This window comes from Hylobates moloch, unplaced genomic scaffold (assembly GCF_009828535.3).
Source record: "Hylobates moloch isolate HMO894 unplaced genomic scaffold, HMol_V3 SCAFFOLD_5, whole genome shotgun sequence".
Classification (NCBI taxonomy): domain Eukaryota; kingdom Metazoa; phylum Chordata; class Mammalia; order Primates; family Hylobatidae; genus Hylobates; species Hylobates moloch.
This window is the reverse complement of record NW_026652280.1, coordinates 103,012,608-103,035,432: the sequence shown is the minus strand read 5'-3', so window position 1 is coordinate 103,035,432 and position 22,825 is coordinate 103,012,608. Positions and strand designations below refer to the sequence as shown.

Below are 22,825 nucleotides of genomic sequence, written 5' to 3'. Positions count from 1 at the left end.
ATGGATAAGGAATCAGAGGTTTTCTGGAAACACATCACTTTTTCGCTGTGCTTCTTAGGAATAATTGCATGTTGTGGAAACCTGTCTTTCTCTCTCCTCTAAATCTGTCATCTTTAACCCTGGATCAGTCTTCTTACCTTCTTTCTAGGCTCTCTTTCCCTGCTGCTTTATCAGAGGGCTTAGAAAATTAAAACTAGTGTTAACACTAGCTTAAGCCAAACATGAAGACCTTGGCAACATGAGCCTCCTTTCTATTCCACAAACATCCCAGATCCTTCTTATCTTTGGAGGACCTCTGCCCTTCCCATTCCTTCTCTTGAAATGCCTTCTACTTCTTTTCAAATGTTTGCTCTTTCTAGTTCTTCATATCTCAGCATGAATGCCATGTCCTCAGAATAGTGCCCTCACAGTCCCCATGAATCTGTAACATAATTGTAATCTGTCCTTCCTAGGATTTATCATACTCTGATAGTCCTTTGTTTATTTAGTCATTGTTCTCTTCCCCAACGAGAAGTTATACTCAGTGAAGGCATGACCTTGTCTGTCTTGCTGGTTGTATTCTCAGGATCTATGACAGTGCCAACAGGGTTAGCAGTGAGTAAACAATAACAATAAGTGACAACTCTCCATCAGTCAATAATTTAGAGATGAATCTGGCTGTACTATTAGTCATGATTATGTGTACACCCAAGATGCATTTTTTCTTATTTACTATGCAGCTTCTATCCATCTAATTTATATTCCTCCCACTTCCCACCCTCCCATGCACAAGTTCACCAACTCTCCAGTTCATGTTTTAAAAAAGTGACATTGCTTTATTACTATTGGCAGGTGGGGCCTGCATGAGGTGGTTAGTGTGCTGGGCTCAGGGGATGGGTGGGCTGTGGAGATGATTACAGAAAGGCTGGAAGGAAAGGGGGTGGGTTTGAAGGCCAGGCCCAAGGGGTCCTCAGGTCCGCTTCTGGGAAGGGACAGCCTTGAGGAAGGAGTCATGGCAAGCCATAGCCAGGCCACCAATCAGATTAAGAAATTCTGAGAAATCTAGCTGACCATCACTGTTGGTGTCCAGTTTCTTCATCATGCGGTCAAGGACACCAGGGTCCTTCTGGTTCTGCAGAGATAATAATAATTACACCTTTATATTGCATCTTCTAAGGTGCTTTCAAATATGCTGCCACATTTTATTCTCACAGGAGTATAAGGTACAGGATAGGGATTATTAATATTCCCATTTTCTAGATGCAGAAACAGACTAAAAGAGGTGAAGTGACCTGCCTAAGGGGCAGACCTGGGGCTTGAACCAAAGGTTTTCCCATTCCTAGTCCAGGGCTCTTTCTATGACATTAGGGGCTATTCAGTTTTGTAAAGCCAGTGGAACACTTCTTTCAAGTGTTGCATGCAACTCCAATAGATAAACTGTATAAAAGTACAGCGGGTTCAGGTGGAAAAAGGCCGCAGGCCCTGCCTAATCAGTCTCATCCTCCACTTGCCCAAGCTGCCAACACAGATACACACTTAGCGCCACTGGTTACAAATGGCTATTTACATTTACATTTACATTAACTAATTTAGAAAGTCAGTCTGTTAGTCACACTAGCCACATTTCAGGCACTCAGTAGGCACATGTGGCTGGTGGCTACCATATTGGATAGAGCAGATATAGAATGTATTTCCACCACTGCAGAAAGTTCTATTGGACAGGGCTGCCATAGAACCTTTGGGGTAGAAGAATAAAATTTGAAAACAATTCCATTATGTCACATACCATTTCATATATCTCTCTTCCTAAATGGAAAAACTCCTGGCTTAGAGTGAGTTAAAATGAAGCAAGAGCGTGGGGTGTCAGCTGCTGGTCCTTCATTCCTGGCCATTCTGCCAGGGTCTTGTTTCATGTTGTGGGTAGTTTGGGGAAGTGGGGGAGACAAGGACCAGTACCTTTGTGAAGGCGGCCAGTTCTGTATTCATGAAGCTTAGGAACTCTGTCTTGGAGAGAGTGTAGTTATAACCATCCTTTCCAGCATACTTCTGGAAAACAGCAATCAGGGACTCGATGCACCGCTCAGTCTCTGTAGGGCTGGAGATTTTTGCCTTTGGAGAAAAAAAAATGCAGGGCTCAGACAAGGGAAGATGTCAAGGGCTGGATACTGGAGAAAACTCTAGGGAATCTTATTTCAGGTCAAAGCAGTTTCCTAAAAGACTGAGTCATCTTTTCAAGGGGCTGAGGGGTTCAAGACAACCACAAAAAGTCACACTCTGTGACCTTCCGTCCTACCCCTCGCCACATGTTTATTCCAGGTGAAATATATGGAAGGTAAATGTGGAGCATTGCTGGCATGTTTAAAAGCAGTAGAATGCCTAGATGAGAGTGAGGGTGACAAGGTTTACTCATATTTTTTAAATGTGTGGATAAATACATGTGTAACTCTGTATCCACAAATCCATATGCACACCAAACATTGTCTATAGGTTAATAATTTCCCATTTTCCAAGAGTGTATGGAGGCTTTTGTGATTAATGAAATGTCAGTTCTTTTTAAAGCAATACCTAATTCTTGGGACTCACACATTTCCTTAGAGAAAACTAAAAGCATAGCTATCATTGTGTATGCAGTGGGAGATAGAACTTTTTAGATATTTGAAAATGGCTTTCATATTTAAGAGTTAGGAACCATTAATCTTAGATGTGAGGAAACGGACAGGAGAAGGGAATAGATATGGCAGAGCAACCCTGGAATCTGGGCCTCCCAGTCCCTTTCTGCAGTCCTTAGCCTTGCAGGCTTCCACTTCCTGGTGGGAAATAGTGACAGAGAAGGTGGAGCTTCTCTGGAGGTCACTCCAAACCAGGAAGCTCTCAGGTTGCTGCTTACACAGCATCTACAATGTAAGAGATTTAAATCCTGTACTGGGCTCTTTCCTCACAGCAGAATTTTTCAAGGAAATTCTATAGGGCCCAGTCATCCGGTTCCCCAAGTCCCCTTCAAAAGTGAGGAGCTGTTGGTCTCTCTCTGGTGGATAGAAGGCGCAATTACAGACTTTCTGGGAAACCGGCCTGGCCACACCCTTCCTCTGAGACTTCACCTCCCAGCGTTAACAATGATTTCTGTTTGGATGGTGACATTTGCAACTTAGCATTTAGCCTTTCGTTTGTTCTTAGGATGGACTTCCTGGAGCCCAGAGCTAGAGGATTTCTCATTCCGTAATCAACACGTGCTAAGAACTGATCTGAGCCCTTAGCTACACAGCTGCAGGTTGATTCCTCCTTCCTGTACTGCCTTTATGCTACAGAGATCCTAGCTGAGTCCTGCCTCCCAATGCATCTTACAGCGTTAGAACCCCTGAACCCTAAGAGAGGTCGACTTTTCCCCAAGAATCGCATTGTTGGAGGATGATTGTTTTTGTTTTGCCCTAAGTTTTACTTTTCATTAAGAAAAAAGAAAAGTGTTGGTAGGTTCAGGGGCCTTTAGGGGAGAAACAAAATACCACAGCCTAGAAACAGATGTGTTTGGTCTGTTACAACATGCCCTTCATATCAGGCCTAAAATCTCCCTGTCTTACTAAGGTATCAGATGACAGGAAGGAGGGTGGCTGGGAGGCCACACCAGGCTGAGGAGCATGGGCTTTGTCACCTTTCTCTGGAACTACAGATTCTCCCCCTGCCCCTTTTCCTTCCAGAATGCAGACAGTTTTGCTTTTCCAGTTTCACAGTGCCTTTTTGCTTCACATTTTTCTCTCCTTAACATCAGTCTTGATGTAATTTAGAGATTATTTTCTTTTGAAAACTGTTGCTGTTGCTATCAGCCACAAGGAGAAAATTAAAACCTCTTTGCATTTCCTCCCAGAGGTAATTCTCCAAAGCGAAAGAGACACAATTATCAAATTACTAAAATGGAATGGCGTAATTTGTAGAGCTCCAGGGCACTTTGGAGATGGGTCCTGAGGACGCCCAGATAGCGGAAATCTCTGCCCAGGGTGGAGCAGTGGCTGAAGGAGAGGAGAACCGGCGCTCTCCACACCTCATGGCACTCTTGGAGTCTTATTTGGTGGGGATGGCGATAGCAAGGAGCAAACATTATGATAAACGGATACTGTGAAATAATTTTTTTTTTTTTTTTGAGACGGAGTCTCGCTCTGTCGCCCAGGCTGGAGTGCAGTGGCGCAATCTCGGCTCACTGCAAGCTCCGCCTCCCGGGTTCACGCCATTCTCTTGCCTCAGCCTCTCAGAGTAGCTGGGACTACAGGCGCCCGCCACCACGCCCGGCTAATTTTTTGTATTTTTAGTAGAGACGGAGTTTCACCGTGGTCTCGATCTCCTGACCTCGTGATCCGCCCGCCTCGGCCTCCCAGAGTGCTGGGATTACAAGCGTGAGCCACCGCGCCCGGCATGCTAAGCGCTCAACATTTGAGGACAGAAAAAAAAATACGATGAAAAAGAAGTAGCAATGTAAAAAACCTCAACTACCGTCTTCTCATTCTTAACCAACACCCTCCGGAGCTTTCTGTCCCTGCTGTAGCAGGACTGCAACCCCAGACAGTATGGAAGGGAATGGGCGTGGCTCTGTTCCAATACTTCATTTATGGACTCTGAAGTTTGATTTCCAATAATTTTCACATGTCAGAAAGTATTTTTCTTCTTTTGATTTCTTTCAATCATTTACAAACGGAAACTTCATTCTTAGCTTGTAGGCAGAACAGAAAACCCGACTTGGCCCGCGGGCCAGAGTTTGCTGACTCTCCACTAAAGAGAGGTAAAGAAAGAGAGATTTTGGCGGTGGAATTACGGAAAATATGAGTTCAACCGGGAGATGAAAGGAGATAAGAAGAGAAAAATAAGTTACGGAGTGAGTGCCTAAAAAGATGGTGGGGTAAAAGGAAGAGGAAGGAGGAGAGGGTTCAGCTGGGACCGGGTTCCTCCCACATTCTTGGCCGCGGCGCTGCCGGCGGCGACGGGCTAAAGTTTCAGTCCCGCTGGGTCTTGGCCGTCTGCCGGGTGCTTACTGAAACTTTGATTTTCCCTGGGGCTAGACGACCAAGTTCTAAAATGTCCCTTTTCTGGTCTACATAAATTACTAGTGACCCCTCGCAGCTTTCCAGCCTCCTGCCTTCAACTTGCTCCTAGGAGTCTCTGGGCTCCCAGGAGACCATGGGCGGGGGGCTGCAGGCACTGACCCACGACGGGTCCCCGCCCCCGCGCGGTGAGCGGCCAGCACTTCCTCTTCCCCAGCCCTGGGCCTTGTCGTGACTGGGAAGGCTAAAGAACCTCAGCTGCTACCCTAGGCGGCCACCACAGGGATGATTTTAGGGCTTCTTCCTTCCATCCCTTCTTCCCCAGTTCCCTCCCACGAGGCTGATTTTTCCTGCTGTTTCCTGCCACGTCCACACATAAGTCAAAGATAAAGTCTGCTGGGAAGTATGTGGATTTTTTTTTTCTTTTCTTTTTCTTTTCATGTAAGAAGAAGAAGAAAAGTGAGGCTTACCATGTTGGAGCTGAGCGAGACGCGGGAGGCTGTGGCTGGGAGCAGCGCTAAGAGCTCTGTGCGCGCGGCGTGCGGGTCTGGAGCCTCTCCTCGACCCACGCCCTTCCGGCCCAGCCTTGCCCAAGCCTTACTCCGACAGCCTACGCGCCCGCCCCGCCCCTCCCCGCCTCCCGGGCTGGGCCTGGGACCGCGGCCTACGCTAACCACAGAACAGAGCTTTAAGACTCAAATAAACCCACCGTCCTCTCCAGCGATTTAAGCAGTCTCACTCTCCCTCCTTTCCCTCTTTTCCCTCCTCTTTCCCACCGGCCCCCTCCACCCCGTCCTGTGAATCCTGAAGATTTTTGACTTTTCAGAATTACAAGTTTTGCACAGTAGTCTTCGGGAAGTCTGTCCATGTCCGTGAGTCTTTCCCATGTATGAGCTCATTCTGGGCATTTAGGTCAGATAGGCAGAAAAGGTCTCTTTTGAAAACAACAGTGGGCCGGGCGCGGTGGCTCAGGCCTGTAATCCCAGCACTTTGGGAGGCCGAGGCGGGTGGATCACGAGGTCAGGAGATCGAGACCATCCTGGCTAACAGGGTGAAACCTCGTCTCTGCTAAAAATACAAAAAATTAGCTGGGCGTGGTGGCGGGCGCCTGTAGTTCCAGCTACTCGGGAAGCTGAGGTCGGAGAATGGCGTGAACCCGGGAGGCAGAGCTTGCAGTGAGCCGAGATCGCGCCACTGCACTCCAGCCTGGGCGACAGAGCAAGATTCCATCTCAAAAACAAACAAACAAACAAAAAACAAAACCAAGCGTGTTAGGACAGAGTGTGGGTCAGAATTGTAGACAAGTTCCTAGGAGTTGGGGCTGTCTATTGCTCCACAGGGAAGATATTTAACAGTAAACAGTGGCGAGTATTGCCAAATCAATTGCCACGGGATTATTGGGGATTATTGTCAAGGGACAATTGCCACCCCTCTCTCTCAAACTTTTCTGTAAACTGAGGACAGCCACAAAGACAAAATCCGAAAACCAAACTACTGCACTTAAAAATTGACCCGTGCTAGTAAGGCATCTATCTGTGCGCAGTTTGCAACGAAATTGGGAGTTGTATTAAGAATCAGAAGCCTTGGGTTCCAGTCTTGTGTTACTTCATTGCAATACTTTTGACCAGACTTGTCACTCCTTTGAGCATCCATTTCCTTATTTGTAATAGGTCTTGAGATAGGCTTTTCCTGTTTCATAAGATTGTTAGGACTGTCAAGTAAAGTGAGGGCTTAGAAAGGTCTCCAAAAACTGCAGAGTAGATGCGAATGAAAGATAATGGGCTGTAGGCATTGTGTGAACTGCTTCCCTGCACCTGCTCTCACAGGTGCCCTGAGCACGTGAGACAAATCTCCATCTCAGTTCTCAGCTACTCCAGACCCACATTTTCAGTTACTTGTTTATGAATCCACTTGAGAGTCCCACCTGCACTTCAGACTCAGTAATTCAAGAATAACTAATTTTCCCCAAACCTGTTTCTCTCTTCTTCTCTGCTAAGGGTACTATCACTCTACCATTTTCCCTGCTTGAAAGCATTGGAGCCACTGAGTCTAAATGCCTTTTTGACTCACAATTCTTATCAAGTGCCAGGTAATAGACTTCAAACCTTTGGTGGTGGGGGGTGTTACATGAACGGCTGCTGGGGTTCCTTAATACCTTAAAGTTACATGTAAATTTTATGCATAAGAGAAATTTTTCTGGCGAAGAGTCCATATCTTTCATCTGATTCTCAGAAAAATTTATGATCCCAACATATTAAGGAATCATTTGTCTAAATTACTCCATAACTCAAGCATGGGGCCTTACACACCACAGTTCTTTTCTTTTTTTTCTTTTTTGAGACGTTGTTTCGCTCTTGTTGCCTAGGCGGCTGGAGTGCAATGGCGTGATCTCAGCTCACTGCAACCTCTGCCTCCCAGGTTCAAGTGATTCTCCTGCCTCAGCCTCCTGAGTAGCAGGAATTACAGTGCGTGCCACCACACCCTGCTAATTTTTTGTGTATTTTTAGTAGAGACAGGGTTTCACCATGTTGGTCATGCTGGTGTGGAACTCCTGACCTCGTGATCTGCCTGCCTCGGCCTCCCAAAGTGCTGGGATTACAGGCGAGAGCCACTGCGCCCGGCCACTATAGTTCTTTTTAAGAGAAAATGCCTCACTTAGAACCTCTGCTCAAGGGGCAGCCCAGGTGGCCAAGTTTTGCATGATTTGACACACTGTGACCCTGTTAGAGTGGATTGGGTTGAGGTTAGCTCTGGACACCAGCACTGCCAATCTATAGGATGGCTGGTAGTGGATGTCTCATGACATAACATGGAAAAATGAACTAGGGCCAAAAAGCTTCTTGTTCTTGGGAAGCTGAAATTAGAAGCACATAGGGAATTAGGCATTTAGAAGAGCTGAAGCTGAACATTCGCACAGACAGAACCATGAAGTCATGGCAAATAAAACTTATGGGGAAGACATCATGAGTAAGTGGAAGCTATGAAATTTGGAAGAAATAGACAGAGGGGAATGTAAGCCAATTGCTAATTGTAAATTAAAGAAAAGGCTACTTGGGTGTTCGCTGAGTTGTGAAAATGGTGAACCACTGGGAGTGAAGAGCCTGCAGTCTGACTTCGTTAGCGTTTTTGTTCTTCCTAAACCTAGTTGTTAGTTTTTCTTATTTTCTCTACGACATTTATTCTTTCAATAACTCTTTAGCCCCATGAAGTAACTTGAATGAAACCAAAGGAAAAAGCTAAACCAAATAAGTATGACTTGTTCAGAGCCAGGTTGGGGGATCAGCCCCACCCAGTTAGGGCTGCCTGCCTGACAGCTGCTCCCCAGGGTCACGCTGAAAGTGGTTCATTTCTAGGTTATCAGTCAAAGGAGGGAGAGTTCAGGAAAGGTAGCAGGCAAGGTAGATTTGGCAAAGTAGGCAAACAATGAATCAAACTGAAGGGCTGGAGCCAGCAAGGAGCTGAGGATGAGTGAGAGCTGGTAAACTGACAGCAAGAGACAAAAATGAGATACAGATGGGTAAAAGAGCTTCTCAGGAAATAAATGTACAAACTTCCATGGCTCAAGGTAATTCTTATGTGCAGTCTGATCTCTGTGTAGCGTTGGGTTGATTCTGAAATGGACACAGTAGAGTGTGGCAAATGCAGTAACGGGTGTGACCAAGACACAATGACAATGCCAGGAAAGAAATGAGAGGTTAACTCTGGGAGAGGAGGGAAAGTATCCTGGAAAAGTGCTGCTTGAGGTGGGTATTCAAAGATAAATAAGAATTCACCAGGTGGATGAACATGGTAGTGAAAAAAGGTGAACTCAGGTAAGATAGCACAGTATTTACAGCCACAGACTCTGCCACAAGACTGGGGTTCAAATCCCAGTGTCACAACATATTAGCTATATGAAATCTAGCAAGTTATTTGTTGGCTCTGTGTCTCAGTTTCCTCATCTGTAAAGTGGAGAGAATAGTAGTTGTTGTGAGGATTAAGAGTTAATTCACGTTTAATGCTTAGGACTTACAGCAGTGTCTTCAGAGGAAGTTTTACATAGTGGCTTGTGCAGAATTAAGGTTCGGGATGAAACATTGTTCGTGTTCTCAGTACTTGCAGGTGGTTCAGTAGAACCAGACTTTAGGGTATGGGGTGATGGTAAATGTGAGGCAGAAGCTGTGGGATGTGAGATGGGAGAGACAAGGGTCAGCTCATTAGGAGATATACTTGGAAGTTTGGATTGTAACCTTAGGGTTATGTATCAAGGAACACTGAAGATTTTTAAGCAGGACAGTGACGTGATCCCCTTCACTTTTGGAAGTGTAGAAAACATGTTCTAGAAAGAAGAAAGACTAGAGGTAAAGAATATTACAATATTGTTGCAATAACCAAGGTGAGATGGCCATGGAGATGGGGAGAGGGAATTACCAAATACTGAGAAGGCAAAACCAACCTAACTTGGCCACTGTTCAGCTGTGGAGCATTAGAGGAAGGAGGCATCAAGGGTGAATCCTAGGACTCTAGCTTGATAGCCCTGTGGTAGCAGTACCATCCCCAAGATAGAGAACATAAACTGAATAACATTTTCGGGGGCTTAAGGGAAGATGATGGTTCGATATTGATCAAATTGAGTCTAAGTGGGACAATTTGATGCTGGAGGAATTAAGCATGTCCAGTATCTATCTTATGTTCTCTCATAGCTCCTTGTACCATAATCCTATCATACTCTACTGTCATTTTATGTTTACTTAATCATCTTCCTCACTGGATTGCAAGCTGCTTGAGGGCAGAGATGGTGCACTGTTCACTCCAGTATTTCCAACATTCGCTCATTCATTCAGCAGATATATAAGAAGAATCTTCATGTGTGCAGAGCTATCTAAGCATGGAGGCTGTAGTGGTTAACCAGACAGATGAAGTCTCTGTTCAGATGCTGCTCGACCAGCTCAACCTAGGTGAATAAACAATATTTATAGAGCAAGTGGAGGAAGATGATCCAACATAGAAGAAAGAAGAGAGATGATCAGGGAAGCAGGAGGAGGCTTCTCTGGTGTCATCAAAGCCCATGAAGAGAGACTTCCAAGATACAGGGAGTGGTCAACAAGGTGAAAGACTTCAGCGAGGCAGAGTATGGTGGAGGCTGAGATGTGTCTACCTGATTGGCAATCATATCCTTGGAGACCATTGCCAGAGCAGTTTTAGTGTGGTGGTAGGAAGAAAAACAGATGGCAGTGGACTGAGGAACAGAGATGAAGAGTAGAGATGGGGGTATGGATTACTCATTTGATCAAATTGAATATGAAGAAAAGGAGAAAGTGACAGCCAGAGGGGATCTAGGATTAAGGGTAGATTTAAAATATATGGGTTTACAAGCTGTGGAGAAGGAGTTATCAGAATGAGAAGTCAGAGATTCCAGATTGAAAGAATGTGAACAATGAAGCAAGACCCCAGAGGAGCCATGGGTGACTGGAATTACTTCACAGAGGTGGAGAAGGAGAAGAGTGGGAGGGAGGCTGTAGATAGCTTGTAGGTTTGGGCTGCACAGGGGTGTCCTTTCCCATGCCCTTTTTGATGCTATGAGGCAGGAAGTAAGGCATCTGTGAGCATAGGCATTGGGTAGGGGGCACGGAGGGCATACGCATTGGGTAGGGGACTTGAGGAGGTCCTGTGGTCTCAGAGGAAATGGAAAGAGGAGCTGACCCAGGATGGCTGAGTGGTGTGAAAGCTTAGGGACCTATCATTTTGTGGTGACTTCAGTCCACACGGTTGTGTGATTGTGTGGCTGTATGGCTTCTTCCAGGTGTGCTTCGAAGTTTAGTCATCAGGTCCAAGAGAACCGGCTGTGGAATGAATTTAGGGTTAGGGGTGTGCATATGGGTGTAAACAAAGGATAAAGGGGTGAAGCAGTTGAGGGCATGGGTGAGAAAGGAATTCACTTGATTGGCACTGCATGCTAGACAAAGAAGGAAGGAGCAAGGACACAGAAGGTGGGCAGTGGGAAGCCTCCACAAAATCAAGGAGCAAGGTAAGTGGAAAAGAGGGATGGAGAGAGCTGGGATGTAAGAAGTTATTGGTATAGTCTAATTTTTCAGTGAGTTTAACATGTTGTAGGCAGAGCCCTTATAAATGATGACAAAATCTAAGCATGATGAGTGCTAAACTGATTCCAGTTTAAGTGGAGTGGACATGAAGGAAGTTAACAAGCTGTGAGGGACTGGGTGTGGTGGCTCATGCCTATAATCCCTGCACTTTGGGAGGCCGAGGTGGACAGATAGCTTGAGCCCAGTAGTTCAAGACCAGTCTGGGCAACGTGGCGAGACCTCTTCTCTACAAAAATTAAAAAAATCAGCCAGATGTGGTGGAGTGTGCCTGCAGTCTCGGCTCCTCGGGAGGCTGAGGTGGGAGGATCACTTGAGCAATGGAGGTTGAGGCTGCAGTGAGCTTTGATTGTGCCACTGCACCTGGGCAACAGAGGGAAACCCTGTCTGAAAAAACAAAACAAAATAAAAACCTATGACTTAATATTAAATAACTTGTTGCTTCAAGAATTGTTTGGCTCTTTGTATTGTTTTTCTTTTTCTGGACAGAGGGGGAATCTCAAGATATTTCCAAGGGTATTATATGCATATTCACTTATATATTTATTTTTATTCAACAAGTATTTGTTAAGTACCACATCCTGGTCTGAAGATATGAATATTTCAAAAAGTCATGATTCTTGCCTTTAAGGATTCCCAGATCTAATTTGATGAACAAAACAGGGATGGGATGGGATCCTTCCAGAAACTGCTTGAGCCCTCTGCACTAGGAGGTGTGCACCCGGTCTCTAGGGTGAGCCTCTTTCTATTTAGGTCCTGGGATAGAAGGTTTACCCCTTGGAGAACTTATAAGGGGAGATACTTAGGTTTCTCTTACAACCTACAGCTGCTGCCTGGAGCACTGAGGCCACATTTGTAAGATTAAGAAATAACCCCAGAGTCCCTGAGGCCACACTAGCGTAAATAGAAATGCTGGACAAGGAATCTAAAGGCCTGAGTTTGAGTTCCAGTTTTCTCCCCTAGTAGATAAGCTGTTTTCTAATGGCTTCAGTTTTCTCAGGTGTAAGATGGGGAGAATTAAGGGAATAATGAATATAAAAGGGTTCTTTCAATGGTGTAATGTTATACAAATGTTAATTACTACTCACAGTATTGCCGTGTGGATTAAAAGAAAGCGTGCCTTGTAAATTGCATTTTGCAAATGTGGAAGGTCATTATTGTTATCCCTTCAAGCGCCTGTCACTTCCTGTCACTTCCTGTCACTTCCTGTTGCCTCTGCTCTAATTCCTGGCCCTCAGCTCTCTCAGGTATTCTGTGGGATGGCATCTTGGAGCAGCCGAGTCCCTGTGATTGCTGGCGGGAGTTAACCATTTGCTTTCTGCTATTGTTGGCACACATTTATATTTCTCTTCATTTTCTTTTAGACATCTTTCATGCTGATGGTTGGAAGTCATTAAAGTATTCCCTTATAGTTTTTTTTTAGGTCTTCACTGTAGTTACGGAGAACTGAGAAATTTTCTTTTTCACAATGACCCACAGCAAATTGTCACATATATGCTAAATTTCTACTCTGAGGAAGCCACACTATGTCAGATCCATGTTCAATCCATTGTGATCTGAATGTGTCATCAAAATATTCTCAGTGGATCTGTATTGCTTAATTGTTTTGTCCAAATTCTTCATCTTGGAATTCAAACTCCTTTGTGGCCTAATTCCAGCTATTTTTTCATTATTTCCCTTCACTCACTGTGAACTCTAGTGAAGTGGAACTTTTCACTGTTTCCTGTAAGCAGGGTTGATTTTTTAGCTGGTTCTCACTAGTAAGAACTGGTGCCACACACTGGTTGTTAAAATATTGAAATACTTCTCTATCACTTGCTAAATAGCCTCTTGCTTGAACCCCTGAATGCCACCCGCCTGAAGCCCCAGCCACCCCAGTCCCTCTCCTGGTCCACCCAATTCCCATAATCAAGTAACATAAGGGTTAATGCATGGCTTGACAGAGGGCCTCTAGGACTTTCTTCAGCCCTGCAGACTGGTCACTGTTCTAATTGGCCAGTGCTGGGTCCCATTTTGAATATCTTCCAGCCTTTAGGAATCTCATAGTTTCCCATATATTGGTTTTTATTCTTGTGATTCCTTCCTTCCATCTGGAGTGTTCTCCCCATCTTCTTATATCCAAATTCTAGCTATATGAAGACTCAACTCAAAAAGCACCTTCTTGTGGGGTTTCAGTCATCTCTTCCAACTTAAAAGTCTGTCTCTTCATTGATATCCTTCATTGATATATAGCACTGTATCTGCACTTTTCTTGTGATGTGTAATACAGTGAATCTTGAATTATAGCCTTTTTTTTTTTTTTTCTGTTAGACTGTCAGCTCCTTAATGACAGGCTCCAGCATCTCCCTCCTACCTTTTGTAAGTGGCACCACCCACCTTCTAGAGGGCATTCAACGACCTTCTTCTTATTCATACTTTGGGTGTAGGGCAAGGACATGATGGGTTAGTCCTAGGCATGAGGACTTTTATGTGACAAATGAAGAATTCAAAGGTTCTCGTGGTCTTTTTAGATGGTTTATCATTTTTGTGTGTTAAGACTTCCTCTAGTTTCACCTTTCCCTGGCTCCCATACCTCACCTCCTGCTCTTGGAAGGCCTGAGGATGGGCAGGTTAGCTCAGCAATGTTAAGAATGTTAGGAAGAAACTGGGTAAGTTAAGGAGATTTTGGATGAAAGGGATAGAAACTTAACTCAAATAAGGTTCAGTATTCATAAAATTATTATTTATTTTCTCCATAAAAGTAGGTCCCAGGGCAGAGCAGTCTCCAGGGCTGATTGATTCAGCATCTTAGTGATGTCATCAGGGACAAGCCTCTTCAGTCTTTTTATCCTGTGATCCACATTTTCCTTGTAATCATGGGATGGCCACCAGAAGCAGGTGGCACATAAGGAGCAAGTATTTCCTTGTTCAAGTGGGAGAAACTTCTTTTTCTCAAAAACCCTGAGCAAGCTTCTTTTGAGTCTCACTGCCCAAAACTGTTCAGTCCTGCTTAGCCCTGAACCAATTGTTGGCCAAAGGGATGAAATTACCTTAATTAGCTAAGATGAATTGTTTGGGGTGGGAGCTTGGTAGATTGTATTTTCCCCAAATGGGCAAAACAATATCTGCCTCCCACATGCTCTTACAAAGTGACCTTCACACTCTTTCCATCAAAAGGTAGGTTCTATATTTTTCCCCCTTGAACCTAGGTAGGCTTGTGACTGTTTCAGAAATAACGCTACACGGTTTCTCAGACTTGATGTTAAAAGGTGAGATGGTGTCTCCCTGGTTCTCCCTTGGGACACTTCACTCATGGAACCCATCCACCATGCTGTGAGGAAGCTCAAGTAGAAGGGAATCAAGAGCCAGCACCAAAGTGACAGCCACATGAGTGAGCTATCTTGAAAGTGGATACTCCAGCCTCAGGGGAGCTAGTCCAGCTGATGCCATGTGATGCCAGGTATAGCATTTTTAATCTTTTATACCATATTTTTACTGTACCTTTCTATGTTTAGATACACAAATACCTACCGTTGTGTTATAATTGCCTACAGTATTCAGTACAGTCACATGCTGCACAGGTTTGGAGCCTAGGAGCCACAGTCTATACTATATAGCCTGGGTGTGCAGTAGGCTATACCATTTAGGTTTCTATGATGTTTGCACAATGGCAAGATTTCTCAGAAAGTGTCTCTGTTGTTAAAAGACTGTTGTTTTGTTTGAGTATGTATACAGTATGGAGTCACACTGTATACATTCATCTGCCACTTGCTTTGTTTTCACTTAGTGATCTGTACACCAGTGCATATCTTTCTACCTTCTTCTTCTTCTTTTTTTTTTTTTTCTGAGACGGAGTATCGCTCTGGAGTATCGCGCTGGAGTGTAGTGGCATGATCTCGGCTCACTGCAACCTCCATCTCCTGGGTTCAAGTGATTCTTCTGCCTCAGCCTGCTGAGTAGCTTGGACTACAGGCGTGTGTCACCACGCCCAGCTTATTTTCTTTGTATTTTTAATAGAGACAGAGTTTCACCATGTTGGCCAGGATGGTCTCAATCTCCTGGCCTTGTGATCCGTCTGCCTCAGCCTCCCAAAGTGCTGGGATTACAGGCGCAAGCCACTGTGCCCAGCCTCTACCTTCTTAACGACTACAGAGTATTCTATAATACAGATGGAATATCAAATATCTAATAGTGGTTTTTTTTTTTTTTTTGAGGTGGGGTCTCACTCTGTCACCTAGGCTGGAGTGCAGTGGCACGATCTCGGGTCACTGCAACCTTTGCCTCCTAGGCTCAAGTGATCCTCCCATCTCAGCCTACGAGTAGCTGAGATCATAGGTATGTGCCATAACACCTGGCTAATTTTTTGTATTTTTAGTAGAGACAGGGTTTCCCCATGTTGCCCAGGGTGGTCTTAAATTCCTGAGCTCAAGTGATCCGCCTGCCTTGGCCTCTTAAAGTGCTGGGATTACAGGTGTGAGCCACTGCACCCAGCCAAATAGTGGGTTCTTGATGAAAGACAATTAGATGGTATCATTTTTTCCCTAATCAGTGTTCCAGAAATCCTGTGTATGTCTGGGCATATCTGAGGAAAAACCCCGGAAAGTAGGCAGAATCAGTGGAGTCCAGATTATGAACATTGAAAATGTTGACAGCTATTGTGAAATTGCCCCTCAAGGGTTAGTAATTTTTGATAGGGAAAGCAAGTTACCTCCCAAGTTTGTGAGTCAGCAAGAGACACAGAACATCAAAGCCAGGGCATTGAATGTTGTGGCAAGAGGCGGTTCTGGAGCTGTTGCCTTTGGAGGGGTCTCTTCTGGGGCTGGCTCCTTGTGCCTCATTTCCCAGCTGAGCCCATGGAGCTCTCTCGTTCCAATCCGAGTCTCTGGGGCCTGGTAAAATTCCCCTCTGTGTTTAGTCACCTCTTGATTGGGAGCCAAAGCACAAAACCAGTCAGCCCCATGAGCAGGAATTACCTGTTTCTCATCAACTCCGCTTGCCAGAACGGTCTGTGACTTTCCAGTTACTTTTCAGGGCCTCTCCTTGTGTTTTGGTGGATGCTGTCTAGAGGAAGAGAGGAAAGCAAATGCCCTTCTAGAGCAAGTTGCCTTTTAAACGGCAAACTTGAAACAAATAAAGTAGGTTGAAGATCACAGTGTGTGCTGCTGGGCCTGAGAGGGCGCTGGGCAAGCAGAAAGGCATACTCTGCCTGCAGCCTCGGGATCTGGTCGCATGTGTGGGAGTAGGGAGGAGTCCTGACATACCCTCTTTAAGGCTGGCTGCTCTGCACCTCCCTCCAAGCCAGGCTGGCCAGTAAAGAAATCTAGCTGTGGACAGGAAACGAGTGGTTTTTGTGATCTGAGCGGAAAGGGGGTTTTAGGCCTGGAGCAGAGTGGAGGCCCTGAGCCACGGCCCAGGAAGTGACTCACCCACCCTGATGTCTGAGTTGCTGCTTCCTTTATCTTGCAGGAGGGCGTGGGGGTGGGTCCCTGGGCTGTGCCTGTGAGTGGAGTGGCTAGAAGCTGCTGGCTCCTGGGTCTCAGTCAGGGTCCAGTCCCAGTCTCAGTCCTGCTACCTCAGCAGCCAGAACTCTGATTTAGAGATATGAACACCGCCTGTTACAGATATTTGGGGGAGATAGAAATGCCAGAAAACCCAGTCCCAGAAGCTGCTGGAGGGAAATACTGTTGTGGTGCCTCATTCCCTCCACCCACCTTCATTGCCCCACAATGCCCGAGGGTGGCAGTTCTGGTGACTTCACCAGCTGGGGGCAGGGAGAGGGAGGAGCTGGCTGGAGTTGCCATGGAGTGGCAGAGCCTGGTGGGCAGGGTGGGGCAGTGCCTCACAAAGGCCACCGAATTCTTAATCTCTTTCAGGTTTACTCAACTAATAAGTAACTTGTAGAGTTACAGGAATCATGTGAGGCCTTAACCCTCAGAATACCAGGAAAAATAATCACCTTTTACCATTTAGGTCCAATGGATGCTTTTATTATCTATCCGTATCTGTCTATTTATCTATCATCTATCTTTTGATTCATCTTATAAATAACTTGTGGAAGTAAGAATAGTAAAAAAAAAACAAACAAACTGTATTAGAAATAATAGGCTGGGTGCGGTGGCTCACGCCTGTAATCCCAGCACTTTGGGATGCTGAAGTGGGTATATCACTTGAGGTCAGGAGTTCAAGACCAGCCTGGCCAACATGGTGAAATCCCAGCTCTACTAAAAATACAAAAATTAGGTAGGCATGGTGGTACATGTCTGTAATCCCAGCTACTTGGGAGGCAGAGGCAGGAGAATCGCTTGAACTTGGAAGGTGGAGGTTGCAGTGAGCTGAGGTCACGCCACTGCATTCTAGCTTGGGAGACAGAGCAAGACTCCGTCTCAAAAAAAAAAAGAAAAAAAAAAATGAAAGAAAGAAAGAAAATAAAAAAAGAAATAATAAGAATTTAGATATAGCAAACCCAAATTTTTACTCCATATTTTCCTAGATTTGAAGCTACACACATATTTGCTTATTTTGTGTGTGTGTGTGTGTGTGTGTGTATTTTGATGTAGTTAACTGCTCATCAGCTGTCATGCATGAACCTGGCATATATCCATTTTGTAAATAGCTGACTCCAGATTTCAAATACATCTGTAATAGGTTCTAGCTCAGCATTGCTTCTGGTTCTTCTTGCATCTGCATTGTTCAAATGCAATACTTTAAAAAACTTTGATGGCTTGTTACTTTGTTAAAGAGATGATGACCACCTTCTTTGTTCCATAATTGTGAAATATTTCATTTGTGGATTTACAAATATTAATTAAAATGGCCCATCCAGTGAATGCTTTTATGTCATCTATTTTTTTCTAATCACCCTGTTACACACACCTGTCTTTAGCATTAGTCCACTTATAAACTGTATCAAGTAAATTTTGGTGCATAAACATTATGAGAGATGAAGAATAATATCATACCTTTTTAGCCAAATGGGATGATTCAGGTTCTCGCAAAATTATTCTGTGATGCAGTTCTTCCTGTTGCACAACTAAACATGAGAACAGATTTTGGTTTTTACTGTTATGTGAGATCATGAAGCCTCAGCAACACCTTGTAATATAAGGAAAAACAAAGTGCTGCAGTAAATGGAAAACAACAACAACAACAACAGCAGTAAAACAAAGTCTCGCTCCCATGGACATTACAAGATGCACATGTACTTGTGTACATGTTGCAAAAATGTAGAAAATGTAGGTAGAAAAAAATAAAGCACCCACAATTTTATTATGCAGGTTAATTTTCCAGGGTATGTTTTTCCTGACTTGTGTTCTATGTGCATATAAACATTCATATTTTACTCTAAAGTGGGATAAGACTTGATTATTTTAACATAACTATTTGTTATAAATACCTTTTCGTGTCATTAAATATTCTTTTGTCATTTTTAATGGTTTCATGGTGTAATTGGAATCTATTTTATCAGAGTGTTAAATTGACCAAGAGCATCCCGTACCTCACTGTGCAAGTGTCAACACTAAAAAATACCATGCTTGTTTAGGGTAGTGGTTGTCAAACTTTAGTGTGCGCAAGTCTCACCTTGGGAGCTTGTTAACAATTCAGGTCCTTGGACACCACACTCAGAGATTCTGATTCAGGAGGTCAAGAGTCTGCATGTTAATAATTCTCACTAACCAACAGGGGATTATGAGGGAGGTGGTCACCAGAGCCCATGGTGAGGCTCTTTGGTATGATTGATAGAATAGCACTTTCTAGGATCACAACTCCCTGCTCCACTTCATGGGGGCTTTGGGAGTTAGAGCCCCCTCAGGGTAAGGTGGTTTCAGCTACACTAGGCCTTTAGAGAATGGATCAGAGGGTTGAGCTTCAGTTGGTATAGGGGACTGCTGGAGTCAGAGCTGGAGAAAATACCACACTAGATCAAAGAGGCAGGAATGTGTTTGGAACAAGGAGATCAAACTGAAGGCCAACAGACAGGAGGAACTGGAATAGGATGAAAGCAGGGAGGAAGGTCCCAGCCATATCTGTCAATTAGTGTCAGCAGTGCTGTTGAGTGCTTGATCCATGGGCAGGTCAGTTTTGGCTTAAAGGTGTCAAGTCAAAGGGGGATGAGAGTTTGCAAAAGCCCATGCTATATATTACCCATGTGTGATCCAGAGATTCTCTGGCTCTCAAGAGTAAATAAATTAATATGAATATGAATCATCCCCACACTAAATCCATGCCAGTAGAAGTTCCAAGTCCTTCTGGGTGATCTCATTGGGTCCCCAGGATTCACATTCTCATGGCTGTCTCCTCTCAGTGAGGTCTATCTGCCTGCTTGACACAGGTAATTAAGCCTCTTCTCTTAGATTTCCACCAAAAAAAACCATGTAAATATGTGTGTATGTGTGTGTGTTAAAGACTTGGGAGTCTTGGGCAGGGTCACATCACGCCTCACACAGCCTTCCACCACCTGTGGACTCCTCCTTATTTTTTTTCCACCCCTGTCCAGCAACCCAGATTCCTCTCTTCCCACGACTAGAAGTTTATCAGTCATCTTTCACTGCTTGTGTGAGTCCTCCGGGTGTCACCCTCCACCCTGAACTCATGTCAAGACATTTTTCTGGGCAGTCCTACTCTGTAAGAAGAGAAGTTTGTTATTATAATAACATTTCCTCCTTTCTTAAGCACATGCCTGAACCTGTGCCTGTGGCAGGGGAGGGGTGGGGAGGGGCATTCATTCTTGGCTCGTGGGTTCCCGCTCAGCAAACTGCAGGCTGGAGTTGGTAGCCCATTCTCAGTCTACAATCTTGGTCACTAGCAAATGAACTGCCAACTGTCGGCTCTGCACAACTCCATTAATGGAAGGTCAAGTTATTTTTACAGCTTTTTTGAGATGGGGGTCTCGTTTTGTTTCTCAGCCTGAAGTGCAGTGGCACGATAATGGCTCACTGCAAACTTGACCTCCTGGACTCAAGCGATTCCACCACTTCCTGAGTAGCTGAGACTACAGGTGTGCACCACCATGCCTGGCTAATTTATTATTATTATTATTTGTAGAGATGAGATCTTGCTGTGTTGTCCAAGCTGGTCTTGAATTCCTGGGCTCAGGTGATCCTCCCACTTCAGCCTCTCGAAGTGTTGGGATTGCAAGTGTGAGGCACCACACCCAGCCTATTCTTGCAGTTTCTCTCTTGGTCCTTCTGTTTTTTTTCAGCAGGATGGCTGGCAGGAGGACTCCTCTGGGTAGCGATTTTTGAAATAGTTGCCCACCAGAGCTAGCTATAATATAGAATCATTGATGCTGAAATAAACATGTAGTAGACACTGCACTCCTATCCAGATTTTGCAGACGAAAGCCATATTCTAATACCCATTTATTCATATGTTTTAACATTTCTGAAATCCGGGCGTGTCTTAAAATTGAAGTGTTTATTTAATGTAATAGTCACCCCCTGCCCTCAACTGCTCCTTTTTAATTGATGATGCCTCTTACAATTTTACAATCTAACAATGCAGTAGGAACACCACCCCGTATCCCCAAAGGAACTGAGTTCAGGGATTGTGCAGCACTCTTTGCCTTAAAATCTAAGTTACAGATGAACATGAGAAGGAGAGAACCTCCTGTCTATTTGAAGTTCCAAGAAGCGGCTAGGTGTGGTGGCTCATGTCTGTAATCCCAACACTTTAGGAGGCCAAGGCAAGGGGATCGCCTGAGCCTAGGAACTCAAGACAAGCCTGGCCAACGCAGTGAGACCCTGCCTCAATTAAAAAAAATAAAGAAATTCCAAGAAGGAACACAAGGTTTAGCCCCTTACCATCAGCCCAGGCCAGGGCGGTGAAGTTTCTTCTCCCCTCCCTGTTGCCTAATGCTGGGTCTACATGAGACATTGCAGTCAGTCACCACCAGGTGGCGCACAAGCCATGAGAAAGAAGTTCTGAGGGCCGCACATCTCCAAGACCGGGTTCTTTCCGGATGGCCACTAACGGGGAATTGAGTGGCCGCTTACATGGCAGGTGAGCTGGCTGGGCCTGGTGAAGACAGATTTTGTGGAGCATCTGGGAAAAGGTTTGCATAGCACGGACAGGGACAGAAGTTAGGATTCGTTCGCTACAGTAATGATATCTACAGAATGAATGCTTGCAACTCTCCTGCAATACAGGAGAGAACAAGATAGCACCTGAAGCGTGTTTTAGAAACTCCTGGCCAGGGGTGGTGGTGGGCGACTGTGGTCCCAGCTGCTCGGGAGGCTGAGGTGCGAGAATGGCTTGAGCCCTGGTGGAGGCTGCAGTAAGCCTAGATAGCACCACTACTCTCCAGCCTGGGCGACAGAGCAAGACCCTGTCTCAAAAACCAAACTAAACCAACCCCAAACCCCCAGAAACTCCTTCAACGAGTTGATGTTTAATGTCATTCCCTCGGCTTCTACAGAAGATTATTGCAATGACGGACATAGAATAGATTCGTATTCTTGGGTTCTGTTCAATGCAGGTTGATATCTTTTACGCCGTTGTCACACATGTAACTTGGAGAGAACTTAAAAAGTCTGAAGCTGGGCTCGTCCTCAGGTGGAGGCATGAGAGGGCTGGGTGAGGAGGGAATAAAGCTGCCATCCAGTGTGGTTTCAAGTCTCAGGGCGACTCGGGTGTTTTTCTCCTCAGGATTCAGCATGTTCCTCACTGCTCCGTCTCTCGGCAGATGGCCTTGTTTGCTCTACCACAGGGAAGACAGAGCTGTTAGGCGCCGACCCCTCCAGCTCTTCCCTGCCCCTGCGCAGCACACTTATCCAGCCTTGTCCGCACCTTAGCCATCTGCACTCCCTCTCCCACTGCAGAGGGGACCTGCTCCTCCCCGGGGCCTTGGACCCCACGCCCTCCCACCTAGCTCCTCATTCTTCATTCATCAGTGATCCTCTTGGTTTCCTGCATCTTCCGCTTTCTGCTCTGTATTGCATTCTTCTCACCAAATAAACAGCCCTAAGCCAGCCGGCCAGCCTTCCCCCTACCCTGACTCTGTTTAGCTATGTCGGGTCTCCAGCTTCTTTTCCAGCCAAGCTTCTGCAAAGAGTGAGCCTCCAGATTTGGAAATATTTCCTTCCTTAAATACTAAATTCTCACAGCTGGACTTGGATATGTTTCTGGCCTTTTAATTGTTCCACTGACTTTTCCTCTCATTCTTATTACCATCGGTATCACAGTATGTTAATGACTTTAGCTTAGTATACTTTTAATATTCAATAGGATGAGCCCTTTTATTGACACCTTTCCCCAAATTGTCTTGACTACTCTTGCCTATATAGTCTTCCCGATAAATTTTAGAATCATTTTTATACAGTTCCAAACACTTCATTTCTATACAGTTCCTGTTCAAGGTATAGACTAATAAGGGGATAAATGACATCCTTATGATGGTGAATTCTCCCATCCAAGAGGAAGGTGGCTCTGTGAACAGAACAAGGAAACAAAAATTGGAGTTTCCTTTATGTTCTTTAAACCAGTTTTATATCAGAGGCACATTTCACATTAATTACTCCTAAGGGCATATTATATTGTTGTCGTTACTATTGTGATAAGCAGAATCTTTCCCTGATATTATTAGGTTTTTATGGATATATAAGAAAGTTACTTTTCTGAGGGAAGTTTGTTCTGTAACTACATGTTACTAAACTTTGTGGATCTCATACTTTTTCAGTCAATTCTCTTAGATGTCCTAGGTAGAAATACTGGTGTCTTAAACAATGGCCATTTTGCCTCTTCCTTTCTAATTTGTGTACCTAATTT

General features: G+C 44.8%; 1 protein-coding gene across 1 annotated transcript; it reads right to left on the bottom strand.

The window, feature by feature from the left end:
* Window positions 1–788: 788 nt before the first annotated feature.
* S100A11 (S100 calcium binding protein A11) lies at window positions 789–5,589 on the bottom strand. Its single transcript, XM_032154597.2, has 3 exons — window positions 5,474–5,589; window positions 1,936–2,088; window positions 789–1,111 (listed from the first exon to the last, which is right to left on the bottom strand). Exons 1-3 carry the CDS (start codon window positions 5,474–5,476, stop codon window positions 950–952), a joined length of 318 nt encoding a protein of 105 aa, XP_032010488.1. The 5' UTR covers window positions 5,477–5,589; the 3' UTR covers window positions 789–949.
* Window positions 5,590–22,825: the final 17,236 nt, after the last annotated feature.